Raw genomic sequence first — 18,083 nt, forward strand, 5'->3', positions numbered from 1 at the left:
TTCTTGAGTTAAACACAAAATATTTTTGTTTTTTATATTACTCCCGTTTTTATTTATTTATTTATTTTCCCCATACAGACTGTCAGTAATGTCCAGTGTTGTTTTGGTCCCTATTGACTGTATTACATTATTCAATGTATGAATAAAAACAGTTGTCGTGTTCTGCAGAAGAAAGAAAGTCTCAGAGGTTTGAACTGACTATAACTTTAACTTTTTAATTGCACTTTACCATACATACGTTTCCAAGAAGGATTTATGAATGCATCATATTTTAAGTTACCCCTAGTTCTCTCAATACATTTCCGATGCAATTCACAAGCCATTTAATTAGTTCTCGATAACAAAATGCAAACCAGATTCACATCAAAAGGAGTGTAATGACCCCACAATGCCTTGTCAGCTCCTAAAAAACAGCAAATTATTTATTGTCTTTTTCACTCATTAGCATGTAGTTTACATCCTTTATAAGAAAGGAAAACATGTGGTTTCTCCTCTCAGAGCAGTTCCCCCGTGGATGTGCAGAGGGAACTTGGCAAGCGCGCATCACCCCAAACACTTCAATGTTATCTTCTCTACTTCCTCCTCATTCCCACTGGGACTCTCGTCCTCGCTTTGAAGTAGCTGCACTTGAAAAAGACATCTCATGCACGCTGAGAGGAGTAATATGAAAAACTGTCGAGAGGAGATTGGTTTTGGCTGCTCAAGTTAGAGGGATTTGTGGGTCAGACTCAAAAACTGCGCGCAGCAGCAAAAGGATGTAATTGTTGTCGTTGCTCAAAATCAACCGAGTGCTGTTACGAGAAAAACATCTAAGCGATGCCAGGAGAACTGCGTGCCGTCCATGCAATGCGGCATGCTGTCTGTCTCTTCTGGCCCACTCGAAATAGCGAGACCTCCCTCCTCATTTGGTTGTGAAAACATCGCTCAGTCTTGTCAGTGTGTGTCCTTTCATGCATACGATCTGGCAAACAAGTGGATCTCTCCCCCTATAGCTTGTTTGCATATATAGTAAACGCTTTAATGTGCACCCGCTCTGCTCGGTTGCTGCTGGCTTCTTTAAACCAGCCTATTTTAGTTGTGATGTTCATTTGATGTTAATTGAAGCCACGGGTAATGACAGCGCTGGCAGGCACACTTGTTCTACTTTGAGTCCAGAATCAAAAAGCAGGTTGCAGCTTTCTGCCATTTTCAGTATCTGACACGAGCGGTCGTTTTCTATCAGACACCAGGGATTTCATCTGGCATAATATGATGATGCTACGGGCTGTCGTAATGAAGGATTGTGTGATGGAGGCTTGTTTTGGCATGCAACAGCTGGCTGACATAAATTTAGGAAGCCCACTCTGTGATGCATGTTCTGTGATTTGTAGGGATTGTTGAATTTATACAGTTTGGGAACTGAATTTATGATTAACAAGATGTGATTGCGGTCGACATTCATTGGAGTCGTAATACTTGGTCAAGCCTTGATGATACTGAGTTATACTGGTCTTCAGTATGATAAGCAGGCAAGCTATGTACAGTGTTTAACAATGTATTTAGTAATATTTTGTATTTACAGTTTTTGTCTTTTTTTTTACTAAATAAAGCTACTTCTGTGTTTTCTTCACAGAAAAAAAAAACTTGTGATCATGTGATCACAAATTTGAAAAGTGCACATATTACCTTCAGAACATGAGCAGTTGTCTCATCCTATGCCAACAATAACACATTCACATATAGAACACATATAGTACATACATATACATAATATAAGTTTAGTTAATAATGTTTCTTAATAATATAATTATGCTTTTTTATTATTATAATTTTTTACAAATACTAATGGCAGGTGAAAATTGCTGGTTGGTTAATATATATATAACAAACAAATTTTTCTTAAATGTATACATGCATGTGTGTATTTCTATACATTTACATTTAGTCATTTAGCAGTCACTTTTATCCAAAGCGAATTACAAATGAGGACAATATTTCAATAATGTATGTATACATAATAATACATATAAATTTAGTAATAAATATACACAGTACACACACATGTATTATGTATTAAGTTTTCATCACCTCTGCAGGTTTATTAAAACAATTTGTTTTTGTGAGTGACCTGCAGAAAATGGCAACTCTATTTTATATAAATAATTTAATATCCTTTTATTGTCATAATATTATTTTTTTAAGTTTTGAAGAGTGATATCTCAACCTATTTTTGGTTTTGTTTGACATGAGTGCATCAAATCAATATAAAAATGAAGGAAAATGTATCTATTTTTGGCTGTTTGTAGTATTGCTTTTTTGTTTGCATTATTTTGCAAAGAAAAGTAACAGACCAGCTTGGAAATCAAAGCTGATCTATATCAATATTTAGTGTTTGAAAACAGGCTACTTTTGAATTCTGCTAAAGTATTTAGGGCACATGGAATATTGTGCTTTTTTTTTCTCTCAAATTTTCTCAAAACATCCATGTTTCTCATCCAGATAACTTCTAAGGCATGAAAGGGTTAAGAGTTGTAGACTTGGTTTATGGGGCGGCATGCTGTTCGCGCCAAATCCATCTGAGGGGGTTTGGTTATTGCCGGTAATAGCATCATTAGGGGGAGAAGTGTTCCAAACCATATTAAAGCCTTATAGCTGTATCAGTCATGTGAAATGATATGCCTTTGTTACGCCAGACTCAGCCCACCGTTTCATCTACCTAACCCAGAGATATGGCTTTCATTGCTATCGGGCCCGCTGCTGTGATAGATGATGCTGTTTCATGTGCCAACGGAGGTGTACGGCTCTGCTTTTCACTTGTTTTTAATTAGCTTTCCAATGCTAATAAGGATGATTTTATTGAGTCCATCCTCACTTTAAGATCATTTTCCCCAGTCTCATCTCAAAAACAGATTGATAAAAAGAAGAATTTTCACTCAGGCACTTCAGTGCTCGCCGTATGATCTGTTTCCTGTGTAATTTTGAGATGAGGTGAAACAGTTCGACCCTCCATGCTGAAACTCTGCACGTCGGTGCCCTTTAGTGCGGTTTCGGTGAGATGGTGTGAGAAGATATTCCTCCGTCTCTCTCTCTCTCTTTCTCTCTCTCTGCTGAAGGGAGGAGGGAGGTAAGGTATGCACAAGGGGAAAGAGTTCCTCTCTCCTCAGTTAGGGTCATGTGAGCCGCTTGACGGATAAGCCTCGGTGCAGCGGGCAGAAAGCGCTAGAGGCGCAGTGCTGATTAAAACTCAGACTGCTATCTATCATCTGCCCCCCCCCGCCCCGCCCCGGCCCCTTCCACCCTCCTCCAGCGCCGTCTTCCTCGTATTATTCTCTGGTGTGGGCGCCACGTAACAGATGGGTTTCCCAGAATCCAATATCGTTCGGTGGGGTAAAAGCCATTTGCATGTGCCCATCACCCTCCCACAGAAGACACCCTTATTCCTTACAGTGTGCGTAGACCTCTGTGTCATGTATCTCTCTCGCTTTTTCTCTTTCTTTTCTATCCCTCTTTCTTTCGCAGACCAATGTCCTCATTTCTCTTAGCCAGTCCTCTTATCTTTTCACGGTGGCTTTTCTCTCACTGAGGTTCTGAGACAATCTTTTCTTTTGTTTTCTCTATCTTGCTGTTGTTTATGATTCTGTATGCAAAGAGTGTTTTTTGGCATGATAAACAGTGTTTACATTGCCAAGGAATTAATAAACATTGCACACACATTAAAGGAATATTAAAGGGTTTGTTTAGCTAACATTGAAAATTCCCCCATCATTTACTCACCCTCATATCTTTCTGAACCTGCGTGAATTTGTTTCCACATAGACTACTAAAGGAGATGTTCATGACACTCTTTTTCAAATATGTGACCCTCGACCACAAAACCAGTCATAAGAGTCAATAAATAAGCTTTCCATTGATGTATGGTTTGTTAGGATAGGACAGTATTTGGCCGAGATACAACTATGTGAAAATCTGGAATCTGAGGGTGTAAACAAAATCTAAATACTGAGAAAATCGCCTTTAAAGTTGTCCAAATGAAGTTCTTAGCAATGCATATTACTAATCTAAAATTAAGTTTTGATATATTTATGGTAGGAAATTGACAAAATATCTTCATGGAACAATTTGTCTCCTCTGCGTCAGTGTAGCGCCATTTTGGAGAGTATCCAAATCAAATTCAAATTGAGCAGTACCCCAAATTCAAATCAAAGCATAAACAAACGTAGAAGATGTATCCGTGGGCTGCGGCTGACACAGAAGAGCGTACACAGTTTGCGTCCAGTGGATACTCTCCAAAATGGCGCTACGTTGACACAGAGGGGGCAAATTGTTGAATAAAGTCGTTTTTTTTTTCTTTGCGTACAAAAAGTATTCTCGTAGCTTCATAATGTTACAGTTGAAGCACTGATGGCAGATGGACTATTCTGACAATGTTTTTTTATACTTTTCTGTGCCTTCAGTGTTGAATGGTGGGGTGAGCTCATTTGAAAAGAGTTAATAAAATAATCGAAATAATCCAATTCTACACATGCTGCTCTATGCATGAATGAATATAGAATATGTAATTTTGTATTTTTTACATGACACCTTTTTTTTCCCATCCATCCATTTTTCAAAACACTTCCCTAGGGTCACAGAGAAGCTGGAGCTTATATGGGAAAACCCCTGTATGGATGCCCTGCCCATCACAGCAGTTCTTTCAAATAATTTATTAAAGATGAAATCAAGTGTATTTGATAATAATTATTTAATTATAAATAATTGAAGGGTTACTCCACCCCAAAATGAAAATTTTGTCATTAATCACTTACCCTCATGTCGTTCCAAACCCTTAAAAGCTTTGTTCGTCTTCGGAACACAATTTAAGATATTTTAGATGAAAACTGGGAGGCTTGTGACTGTCCCATTGACTGCCAAACAATTAACACTATCAAGGCACAGAAAATTATGAAAAGCATCATCAGGATAGTCCATCTGCCATCAGTGGTTCAATTGTAACATTATGAAGCTACGAGAACAAAAAAAAGACGACTTTATTACTTTATTCAACAATTCGCCTCCTCTGCGTCAGCGTAGCGCCATTCTGGAGAGTATCCGCGGGACGCAAACTGCGTACGCTCTTCTGTGTCAGCCGCACCACAACGATACGCTGTTTTCATTAAAATCAAAACGGAAACAAACGTAGAAGACGTGTCCGTGTGGTGCTGCTGACACAGAACAGCTTGGACTATTTTGACGATGCTTTTCATAATTTTCTGTGCCTTGACAGTATTAATTCTTTGGCAGTCAATGGGACAGTAACAAGCCACCCGGTTTTCATCTAAAATATCTTAACTTGTGTTCCCAAGACGAACAAAGCTTTTACGGGTTTGGAACGACATGAGGGTAAGTGATTTAATGATTAAATTTTCATTTTGGGGTGGAGTAACCCTCTAAGTTAAGCATGTTTAGAAGAATTTGTAGTCTCTTTCACTCTCACTTCCTTTAATCTACACAAACATTTATAATTAGGCTCTATCTGACACTACAATATATGGTCCAATGACCATACCAAAAAAAGTGGAAATGAGTGTATTTTCTTTTCTTTTATCCTTTGTATGTTTTCGTCCCGTTTAATCCATAACTTCTCTCTGTCTTATATAATGAACCTATATTCTCTCTCACTTTTATATTAAACCGAAATTTTGTATTAGTTGTATCAGTTTAAAGTTTGTGTCTTCATTATAGGATATATATGTAGATCTTCATTCCTCTGGTAAACATGTACCATAACAACGGGAGCTTTGGAATTTGGGACACATTCTTATCTTTGATGGATGCTATTAATCTTACTGACCACCCGCAGATAAAACACACACACCATCCCGCCAGTAACCTTTTCTCAAATATCAGGTGTGTGTGCGTGTACGTGTGTGTGTTTGTGTTTCTGCTTGTGTGTAGATGCTTTATTTCATAAAAGTAGAGTTCGTTCTTGAGTTCCACTTGAGTGAGTGAATGATATATACCATATAGAATACCATAGTATAAGTGATGCACAAAATATCGGTATTCTATCAGTTAGTGACTGTTTTTTTATTTAATTCTGTTATTTAATTTCTTTTCTTTTTTTACTTAATTTTGTTTTTCATAATGCATATAATGAGATGATTCCTCAAGTTAATGAATAAAAAAAATCTATTATATGAATTATTTAGACAAAATAATAAACAAATTTAATATCTGCTATATTAGTTATCGGTTTCAGCTTTAACATGAAAATAATCATCGCCTTATCTGTTCCAGCCACAATATTAATATTGGTACATCCCTAATTGGCATCATGGAAGCATACAAAAAATCATGGTTTAACATGTTTTTGTAAGGACAGGGCTGCTTTTCACATGCAGGCTGCAAATGTGTGGAGTGAATGGCGATCATGTGTGTATCTATAGATCAAGCCTTTCTTCCTGTCTAATTGAAACGCTCCCTTGGCGCACTCTATATGCATGACGTACACATGCATTTAACTCTCTCTCCCTCATAAAGGTGATAGTCCTCGTTTAGTGTGTAGATTTATTACCTCTGCTCATCTCATACCTATAGTAATGACCTTTGAAACTATTCTCCTCTCTCGCTCTCAAACCCTCCCTCTCTCCCACTTGTCTCCTTTACCACATGTCTGCAGTCTCAATTCATTTCCCTTCATTTCATTTGGCTGTCTTAATGGACGAGAGGAAGGGGAAATAGAGCCCATTACTGGACTATGGACTTTCATCATCTCTCTCGTTCTCTGTCGGCCCCCCTTCTCCCCCACCTCCCCCCTCTCTCATGGGTCTCTAATGGCTAATGCTAATGAACAGAGACATCTTTAACAAAAAGACATTGAAGCAAAAAAACAACCTTCTATTTCAGAGAGGAAATTGTGTTTTACGGTTCTCTCTCTGTCTCTCTCTCTCTCTGTCTTTCTGTGTGTGTGTGTGTGTGTGTGTGTGCACTTTATCTGAGAAAGTGGTGCTTGTAGACATCACCATGCCAAGTATAATGTATTGACCTCTGGCCTTGAACAAATGCTAATCAATGAGTCCAGCAGTCCAAGTCCAGGAGGTCCTTGGGGACAGCATTCAAAACCCCCTCCGTTTGTGGTCTAGACAGCGGCCAGATCCTTTAGGAATCATTTTTATTCTAAACTTCCATTGGCTAATTCAGTCCAACCCCTTACTCCTTAAAATCTGTCAGGAAGGTTGCCAGTTCCCTTTATTTTTTTTTACCTCTACTTTCCTTGCAGTATGTTTACACACCCTGTTCTTTCTTTTGAAAGGTTGCCAGATCCTCTTACTTTAATGTGTGGTCTGTTTCCAAGGGCTTTTGGCCTGACGTTTCTTGCAGCACACTTAAGTGTTCCCAGAGGAGTTTTCTCATGGAAAGAGTGCCACTTTCACTCTAATATTCCTCCCCTCACACACAGTTTTGCGTCTGACAGTGCGTTTTCATACGTGTATTATGGGAGTTTTCACATCAGTATGTGAGTGCGGAGTGGATTTCGGTCAGATTAGGGAGTGTTTTATAAGGGCAGTTTCTTCCCCAATGGTTTTGGTTTGTTTGTAGCAGGAGAGCAGGATGTGTGCAAGGTTTTTTTTATGTTTTTTATTTTTATTTTTTTTTGTTACTTTGAAAGCCTAGAAAGATATGTGACAATGTAATTTTTAAATACGTGGTGCCAAGGCGTGCTTAACTAAATAAGTGCTTTTAGAGTTATGCTTAACAGGGACGGGGAAAATTATCGGCCCGAAAATGGCATTTACAGTTTTTGGCCAAAAGAAAAAAACGGCCGAAAATATATGCCGCACATATCACAAGCTCTGATAATAATATAATAGCTTTGTGCACTGTAAAAAAAAAAGAAAAGAAAAGTTGAGCCAACTTAAATTTGAAAGCAACCAGCGTTTTGCAGATTTTTGAGTTCTCTCAACTTATTTTTGTAGGAGATTCTAAACTTTTTGTTGTATAAACTTAAAACAACAAGTTGAGAACTCCAAAATCTGCTGAAGTTTGTTGCCTTAATTTTAAGTTGGCTCAACTTTTTTTTTTTTTTTTTCTATGCATAATTTAGGCAAAAAACAAACAAACAAACAAAACTGTTATATCTGATTATGTTGCATAGAACTGAATAAAAATAATAAATTGATATTTAATATTAATTTATTTTGTCAAATTTTATTGTTACTTTCAATAAAAGTATGGTTATTTTATTTGTTTATGTTTTTAAATTCAGTGTCATTTTAAAATTTTGTTCAATTAAAAAGTCTTACAAAATAACTTTTACATTATTTAATAAAATAATCACATAAAATAATTATTACAAAGCATTTTCTGTTTGAGTTTCGGTTTTCAGCCAGGTGCATCCAGAATTTTCGGTTCCGGTTTCAGCCCAGAATTTTCATTTCGGTGCATCCCTAGTGCTGATATTAAAGTTCTGGCTGATAATTATTTTTAAGCAATGGCAATATCAATACATGGGAAAAAAAGAAAAAAAAGAAATTAAAAATGAAATTGAAATGATATATGAAATGGAAAAAAAAAAAATCACATTTCCCACAAAAATATTAAGCAACACACCTGTTTTCAATATTGATAAAAATAGATTTTAAATTGTAATATATTCCACAGTTTTGCTGTTTTTACTTTATTTTTTATAAAATAGCCCCCACTGACTTCCATAGCAGGGAAAGAAATACTGTGGAAGTTACCATCAACTATTTGATTACCAGCATTCTTCAAAATATCTTCTTTTCAACTTGTTCAACTTAAGAAACAAACTCATACAGGTTTGGAACGACATGAGGGTGAGTAAATGATGACAAAATTTTCATTTTTGGGTGAACTATTCCTTTAAGCTCCTTAATAGAAAATATGTTTTAGGTTTAGGAACATGTTTTAGGTAAACTTAAAATAAAAGGGAAAAATTCTAACTCTGCTTTACTGTATACAGTGGGTGTATATTTTATGGGTAATTCTGATGATTATAGTATAGTGTGGTATGATAATGTACAATAAATATTGTTGACAGTTGCAGTCTGTAGCACTGCTGCAAAATGTTGGTTTTACTGGCTCTGACATTTAAGTCATTCATTAGTGCAAATATGTGAGGCATGGACCAATGCCACAGGCAACGACGGAAAGTGAAAAGCAAACTGTGTGTGTGTGTGTGTGTAAGCTCTTAAAGTAGGTCCACATGTCTCTCCCAGTTATGCTGAAAAAGGTCAAGGTTCCTGAATCCTAGGCCATGAACCTTGACCTTTTGTTATTGCACATTTCCCTCAGTCTGCCAGATCTTCAATTCTCTCACACACAGACTCAGTCTCTGTATTCTCATCATTGCCTCAAGATATGCCATTTATGTTCCCTGTTGTCATTCAAAAATAGTTTCCATGGTCCAAGAGACAACCAATCAGCATGCATTAATATGCACACATGTACACAAATGTGTAGATTTCATCAGATATAAGTCCTAAATGTGTCCACACACACACACACACACACACACAGCACTGCATTAATTTGAGTGCTGGTTAAGGCAAGCAGTAAAACATTTACAAGATGAGACTGTGAAAGCACATTGCTGAAGAGCATGCTTGATGAATGATGTGCATAAATCTGTACTTGCGTTGCATGCGTCCATATTTAGAAAGATGATTAATTTCTGACTGCAGAGATTTCTAATGACATTTCCCTCTATGCAGATGGGTGATTGACATGATAAGCCTTTTGTTTAGTGGATTATGAAAACAAAATCTGATTTTAAATGGTTAATAAATAGGGATGCACCGATACTGGTATCGGTATCGGGCCCGATACTGAGCTCTTGTACTCCTACTTGTACTCCTTAAAATGCCCCGATACCAAACGCCGATACCACACCGAATGTGATAAGTGCCATATTCAGACAAAGAAATACAGACAACAGACAGCAGAATGGAGCTATTAGAGATTACAGATGTTTACGAAGTATATGCATGCAATGAAATTAATGTTAAACATTCAGTATTGATGCCTGTATAGCTGATGTGCGCGAGCTGATGGGCTAAGCAAAGCACGCTGAGTGGATTGAGCACGCGGCGGCGCAGATGCGCGAGCTCGACCAGTGAATATCCCTTTCTCAGAGACATCACTGGATAGTCTGTAGTTCAGTCGGGTATGTCAAAAACAAGTAAGTAAAACAATACACGAGTTACTTAACGATAGGGAGGGCGGGAGAGAGAGAGAGCGAGAGTGTGCACGCACTTCTGTTGTGTGATTTTTATTGATGTTCGTGCACTTGGCACACGCATCATTTGGCTTAAAACCAAATCGTAAATATAAGACAATTCATAGGGGTATTCACTATAAACCATCATTTATTTCCAACCTTAAGCATACACGACATTCTGGCGAAAGTGAAACTAACAGCCTATGCGCAATGTTCTGTATTTGTCCCTCTCATTCTGCACCAGTACAAATACGTGCGCACGTTGCGCGTGTTTTGCTTGCTTCGTGAGTCATTATATGAGTGGCTTTGGAATAGAAATTACAGCACGTTTCAGATGAAAAAAGAGCAACTTTTATTTCTGAAAATATCACAGTTAGGAGATTTATAACGAGTGGTTCCCTGCATTATTACAGCAAAACACGTAATTACAATACTGAGCCGCTGCAATGGAGCAGCTCTAATGCTATTAAATTAAAGATGATGTACCATAGAGCAGGGGTTTTCAACCTGTGGGGTGCGCCCCCCCCCACGGGGGCGCCAGCACCTGTCAAGGGGGGCGCGAGCATCAATTAATTCAGAGACATTGCCTTGAAGATTTATGAATACGAGCTTTCAATTCTTCAGCCATCCGCTAGGGGGCAATCTGACTCCCGCTGTTCGGCGACAGTGAGAATGGTGTAAAATGATTTACGGTTAGTCACAGAAATCCAACCACAGATTGGCATGTTGTTATCTCAGAAACAAGCTCAGCCATCACACTGAATCAGGTAAACTGGTTATATCTTTGTTTCTTAATGCTACGCACTGGAAACGCAGCAAACAATATGTGAATGATGTTCGCACACTTTGGGGGGGGGGGCGCGAGTGAAATTAGATAAACTTAGGGGGGCGCATGTCCTAAAAGGTTGAAAACCCCTGCCATAGAGCAAAAAAATTAACAGTGAAAGTAACAAAAACTTGTAAAATACATTTTAATGGGCATAATTAAGTGTGAAAATAACCGAAGATATTATACAGTCAAATCAAAATAAAGTAAACTGTGACATATTATAACCAAAAATTCTTCATACAGTGGACTACCAGTAAACTTGATACAAATTTGGGACAAAAAATTATTCAGACCGAGTCTGGGAAAAAAACTGAAGTTCAGGTTTGCATGAACCTGGTTTACAGCATGCCCAGGAGACTACAGGCTGTCATTAAGGCTAAGGGTGGCCCGACAGAGTATTGATAGTTGTGTAAATATTGTCATACTAACAGCTGTCTGAATCATTTTTGGATGATTGTAATCCATTATGTACCTTTCTATCAAAGTTATCTGACATTATCAAGCTGAATTTGTTCTTGTCATATTTTATTACCATTGTCTAAACTATAGCGAATAAACCGTGATAATGTGAGAAATTTTAAAGGTGTTTGAATAAATTTTGGTTTGATTGTATTTATTTGATCAATTAAGTTAACCAATTAACATTATACATACTCTTTTGGTTTCTGTACCCAATATTTAAAAAAATGTACAAATGCAATGAAAATATCAGTATCGGTACTCGGTATCGACAAGTACCAAAAATAAAAGTATCGGTATCGGGCGAGTACTGGAAAAAGTGGTATCGGTGCATCCCTATTAATAAAGCTTATTTTATAAAACTGTTAATGAAATAAAATAAAAAAAGTAAAAAAAATGAAGGAAATGAGTAATAAAAGGATTAGGAATGTTAGATATCGTGTGGTTTAGTAATTAATAATGGTGCATTTTTGAGTACCTTTTTGAAGTTTGCTCATCTAGTCAGAGGAGATAATATTTCTTTCAAAAGGGTATTTGTCACAAAAAAACCGTCAAGTTCATGGTCAGTTTTTAGTCATATAACTATTCGTAAGCATGCACTTTATGATATGTATAATTATTTTGTCACTGACCTGCATAAACATAGAGAATACATTACATACACCAAATTATACTTAATATGTTTGATTGTTATTGTGCAATATGTATACAGAATGTATGGGAGCATAAAAAGAGGGCACTTCTGATGTTTTGGTTTGAAACATGAGTTTCTCACTCTGTGTGTGTGTGTGTGTTCTTGTCAGTGTTTTTGCTGAGCTGTGCATCACCTTCAAGTCTTGTGTGTATGACTTCCATGGGAACTAGTGTGCCTTCTCCCACACTTACTTTCATTGTCAGATTATTTGTGTATATATGTGTGTATATGCCCCTTATCCACTATAGCGATCATAAGCACCTACGATTATGCTCGTCAGTGTTTTGATTGTAACTGTGTGTTGTGAATGTGGTGTATGTGTGCTTCTTGTGTCCGGATGTGTCTGTGTGTCAGTGCTTATATCAATGTATGAATGTATAAAGGAAATGTTAATGTAGTTTCATAAAGATCCAGCAAGATGTTTTTGCAAGAATATTTTTTTTTTTTACCTGTGCTGGTGTATTTAATCTTGAAACATGAAGTTTGATTAGTAATGACATAATACACTGCCATTCAAAGGGGTCGTCAAGACTTTATGAAAAGTATAGTAAAAACAGTAATATTGTAGAATATTATGATTTAAAATAACTGTTTCCTATAAGTGAATGTATTTTAAGAGAATTATTTTTTTTTATTAATTTATTCCTGTGATGGCAAAGCTGAATTTTCAGCATCGTTACTCCAGTCTTTAGTGTCACATGATCCTTCAGAAATCATTCTAATATACTGATTTACTACACAAGAGACATTTCTTATTATTATCAACAATTGTGCTTAATATTTTTGTGGAAACTGTTAGACATTATTTTTCAGAATTCTTTGAATGAAAAGAACATAATTTATTTGAAACAGAAACCTTTTGTTACACTATAAATGTCGTTACCATCACTTTTTATTAATTTAATGAAAGTATTAATTTATTCTTACTGACCCCAAGCTGTTAACCACTATTAAATTGTATGTTCTTTCAGATGAACAGCTGAATAAAATTATTGTAATAAAAGTATTTTTTTTAAAAAGAAGGAAATTAATGCGTTTTATTTATTTATTTATAAATACATTAAATATGTAATTAGTTAGTTATTTATATAGCCAATTGGCTTTTATTTACTTCACAGGCACTAACCATAATTTAGCGAATTGCAGTGGCACAATTTAATTCTAGAAAATGTTAAATCTGCTGAACATTAATTTAATTTGAGATTATCTGAGACAGACATGGACTAAAAGCAAAATGTACTTGTTTCTTGTCATAAATCTAATAATGTCTAGTGAAGTAATACTTAAAACAGATTTAACCGTCTTACGGAAACATTTCTCACACTTTTGTTTTTTTCCATCTTGGTTTCTTTACTCCTGTCACTCTGTCTTTCACACACACATACAGTCCTCTAATCTCTCTTTATCACACGTTCTCACACATTCTCACGCATGGAATTAGTTTGAATTAGTGAGTTCATTGCTATGTAAAGGGGACCAGTGGGGTTTAACCTACTTGGTATTCCGTTTAATAATGTATGAGTGAGATTTGAGAGCCGTGTGCAGCACAATAAGGTGTCTTCACTTGCTCTTTTTCAGCTTTGATCTCTCCCTCTTGCTGCCTTTTTCTACTTTTTCTCTCAATTTCTCGTTCCTGCTTTGAGCAGTACCCCCATGATGCTCTACATGCCTTCGGGGAAATTCACAATCCATATTCCATATGGCAGGATATTTGAATTAGATTTATTTGTGTGGTATTTCTTATCTGTTGTGTAGTCTGGAGAATGGATGGGTAGAGTCGTGCAGAAAGACGCGAGACATGGTAAAACAAATGGATTGGAAGGCAAGGATAGATAGACGCTGGGACCGTGAAGAAGCACGACAGGCTCGCAGACAGATGGACTGATTACAGATAGACAGTTTTTGTGCTCATCACTGGTACTTCAAACAGTGTTTTTCCTCCTCCACCTCACAGTTAGTGCTCTCGCATTTCCAGGTTATGCCCAGATAGATGGTGTTAATGAGGGTTTCTGACAGACGGTCTGTGTGAAGATCCTGCTCCGTGTTCCTGAGGGAAATCTACATTTAACAAGCTCACTGGGGAAGACCTTGGCAGCATTTTCCCACGCTGTCAAGCCGGGTTCAGTGCTCAAGTGCAGGCCCTGAGAGTTAAAATGCAGTCTTTGCCTCTTTCTTTCTCTAATTCCTGTTTATTTCCACTGTGTCTGAGGTAAGATGTCAAACTGCATGTATTGTGATGTTCCCGATTTCTGTCAGTGAAACCGTAAGAATGGTGAACACATTCCTATGGCTATAAAGACCAGAGTTCAGCAACCTTTATATCTAATCTGAGAATGGCCAGTACTGATAGCGATATCTAGAAAGCAGGGTGACCAATGAGTAGTCAGATTTTTTTTGCCCTTTATTGAGATTTAGGAGAAATTCTGTGGAACAGAGTTGAGGTGGTACTGATTCATTAAACTTCATGAATAAAAGCCATTAGAATTTGTCCTTTGCTGAGCTCCATCCTCTTGTTGCTAACTCCAGCAAGCTTTAGAGAACATACCATAGAAATGAACCGGAGGTTTCCATACAGTGTGATTTTCAGTAAACTGCACATGATGTTAAACATTTGTTAAAATTCTTATGTGGGTTGGGTTGAATTGAATTGCGACATTGAAAATTATATATTTTTTCTTTATTTATTTTTTTAAAGGGTGAAATTGGTGACATAGTTAGTGACAAGTAAATGCTTCTTACAGTCTACTGAAAGTAAATATCTTCACGTGAAAGCAGTTACAAGTGATAGCATTAGTGTAAGTCAACACAACTGTACCTAATGCTACTACAACATGTTCTCTATGGTATTGTGAACTCTTTAGTTACAAGTGATAGCATGAATTACAAGTGATGACATGAATCAGTATATCAATGACGGTAATTTAATAACATTAATTTATGTACTATAGGAGCAAATAAACATGATCGTCAATTATGCAATTAGCTGTTTCTCCCACAGCAAGGATGCTTTTAATTGATCGAAAGTACCAGTAAAGACATTTATTGTTACAAAATATTATTTCAAATAAATGCTGTTCTTTTTAACTTTTTTTTTTCTGTTTTTTGATCAGATAAATGCAACTTTGTCAAGCATAAGAGACTTCTTTCAAAAACATTCAGTGTTAGCGTAGATGTTCTTTATACATGTTCATGACATCAAAGAATGACATCTAATTTAATCCACGGTATGTAATTATCAGGAATTATTTAAAGATTTGGAAAAGCATGTATGATATAATGACAGCGATATGAATTAAATGAAAAAGTAGACTATGCATTAACAATATTGGTAAAGAGAAAAGGTACATTATCCACTGACTAGGCCGATATATTGATCACAACCGTATACAATAGGATTATTTGAAATTCATGCACGGAAACGCATCTGACAACTAAATGTCCTCTTCTCTGTTCCTTTTCCACTCTTTTTCTGTCTTTCCTAGGGCACCGTGTTGGCCTGACTCGCTCTGACAGGTTTGACCCGAGAGCAGTTTGTCACCTCCGGAGAACTGCTTCTCATTTCCTCTTGCGTCACATCGCCCTAGTCCATCCTCCTGAGATCAGGCCCTTGTGAAGAGTAACTGGAATATACTGCTTCAACTCACTTTTATTCTAAGAGAACTTTGGGATTGTATCCAGAGATTTACATAACACCAAAACAAAGAGCGCTACACCTGCGAGCCGTACACTGTGATTGAATGGCGTCATAACCACTCACACGCACCCTGGATCACCAATCATTAACCTGTTTCTGTCTCAAGCCACAGTAGTAAGCGCCCGCACGGACAATCGCAGTCAAAGCTCTCCTAGTTGGATTACCAAAAGTAGCTCATAATGGGAAAGTAGACATCCGGCATCACGGATAGCCTGCACAGAGGTCTGGGACTCAGTGCTTTATCTGAGCGTGCCATGTCTGGAAAAGGCAACCCCTGCCCCAGCCCTGGAGGTCTGGGCAACCATTTCGGGGGCTTCCCGATGTCGCACTACCCTTACTTTTTTCCTCATATGCTAGGAGGGCTGTCCCCTCCGACGCTTCCAGGACTTCCTGTCAGTGGATACAGCACTCCGTCTCCTGCAAGTGAGTACCCTTCTTTTCTGGTGCGAAACTTCTGCATCTTGCTCTCAACCAATGCTTTCAGGTGTGACACACACGAAGAATCGTGCAAAGTGGTCTATTGCAAAGTACAAGAGGTATATTCTAAATAAACGCCTGTTACCTGAGGCTAATCATGCAAGTTGGCACAGCACAGTTAAATCCTTAAAGAAACAGTTCACCACAAAATGAAATTGATGTCATTTTTTAATATAGTTTATTTTCTCCATACTGTAGTTCATAGAATGGAGGCCAAAAAAACAAAAACACTCTACAGAGTAATTTTCTATCTCAAAAGATGCCTATATCACAATTGTGACATTATCTCATGGTTGCTTAATTATTATTAGGCTTTTTTTTTTTTTTAACTATTTTATGCCTCAGTAACAGGGACTAACAAGCTCAAGAAAGGATGAAAAAATCTAACGCTAAAAATTTGATTTTTACAAATCTTTTGTAAAGAATTATTTTATGTTCACCAAGGCTGCGTTTATTTGACGTTTTCTATTTTAATACATTTTGAAATGGATCTTATTTCTGTGTTATCAAAGCTGAATTTTCAGCATCGTTACTTCCGTCTTCAGTGTCACACTATCCTGCTGGATTCATATATTGATTTGCTGCTCAAGAAACATTTCTCATTATTATCAGTGTTGAAAACAGTTGTGCTGCTTAATATTTTTGTCGACACTGATTTTCTTCCACAATTTTTAATGAATAGATGATCACACAGCTATCAAATAAAACATTCTTTTATTTTTGGGTGAACTGTCCCTTTAAGATTAGCTGTGATTGGTCTTTTACATATGCACTCGCAACAGTTTAATTAAGTGATGTAAATCTGTTCTTGACAATATGGTGGCTGCTATTTCTGTGTGTATTTTACAAATCACCCACTGACCATATTATGCCTCAGGAGACCCTTGATTAAATACTGTTAAAGCCCAGTTTTAATTTTTGAGCAACCACTATTGGGACCATTTTAAAAACCCATCATTGGAGAGAGTCTAGCTTTTATAACTTTGGAATGTGTCTCTTCATATCTTTTGAAAATCTATTTCAGCATAACTTGTGTGTGCATAAATGTATAAAATACACTTTAAATCAATATGTTAGAGTGACTGACTATTTAAAGTCCCTCTGAAGTTTTGGTTCATTGGTGCTTGTGATCTGACAGATATTTTTACGCTCAACTTCATGCTCTTCTCCCCTAACATGCATTGAATTTGATTCAATACACATGATCCTGCTCTTTCATAAGACCTTGATGTGTCAGATCTCATTGGTTTATTCAGGTTATCTCAGCTATCTGTTGTTTGGCCTGTTCTGCACTTTGAGGTGCAAAAACCACCGGAATGTTCCTGGGCAAAACCGAAATGCCATGCTGCCCACAGTGCCTGGGGTTATGAACGTCCTGATGTGAACTAGACCTGTGTGTGTTCGCTCGCGTCTGTTTGTACATGAGCATTTGCATGCGAGTACTTGATGATTACTGAATGAAACATGAAAAAGCATGGTTTCTTTATAGCTTCTTACCAATACCCAAGCTGGGCAGTATATCCCAAAAATCACAAGATTTTTCATAGTCTGAACAGGCACAATGAGATATATTTTGATATTTATGTCAAGCTTAAGTAAGCCATAGGTCGTTTCCACAGACACAAAAGTAAACGTTGTGGGTTTGTGGTTCTTTCAAAACATCAGTTTTTATTGTGTATCCTAACCAGACCAAAGTAACACTGCCTCAACCAATAGTGTGAATTTGGGGCGG

At 37.1% G+C, this 18,083-nt stretch overlaps 1 protein-coding gene across 2 annotated transcripts in view; it reads left to right on the forward strand.

The window, feature by feature from the left end:
• LOC306868842 (retinoic acid receptor alpha-B) overlaps positions 1-18,083 on the forward strand; it is a 148,801-nt gene that overhangs the window by 63,058 nt on the left and 67,660 nt on the right. For both annotated transcript variants that reach the window (XM_079415243.1, XM_079415244.1), the window contains exon 3: positions 15,663-16,297. In XM_079415243.1, coding sequence (XP_079271369.1) covers positions 16,129-16,297 — 169 coding nt within the window. In that variant the 5' untranslated portion in view covers positions 15,663-16,128. The remainder of the gene's footprint in view (positions 1-15,662; positions 16,298-18,083) is intronic.

This window comes from Barbus barbus (assembly GCF_936440315.1).
Source record: "Barbus barbus genome assembly, chromosome: 4".
Taxonomy (NCBI): domain Eukaryota; kingdom Metazoa; phylum Chordata; class Actinopteri; order Cypriniformes; family Cyprinidae; genus Barbus; species Barbus barbus.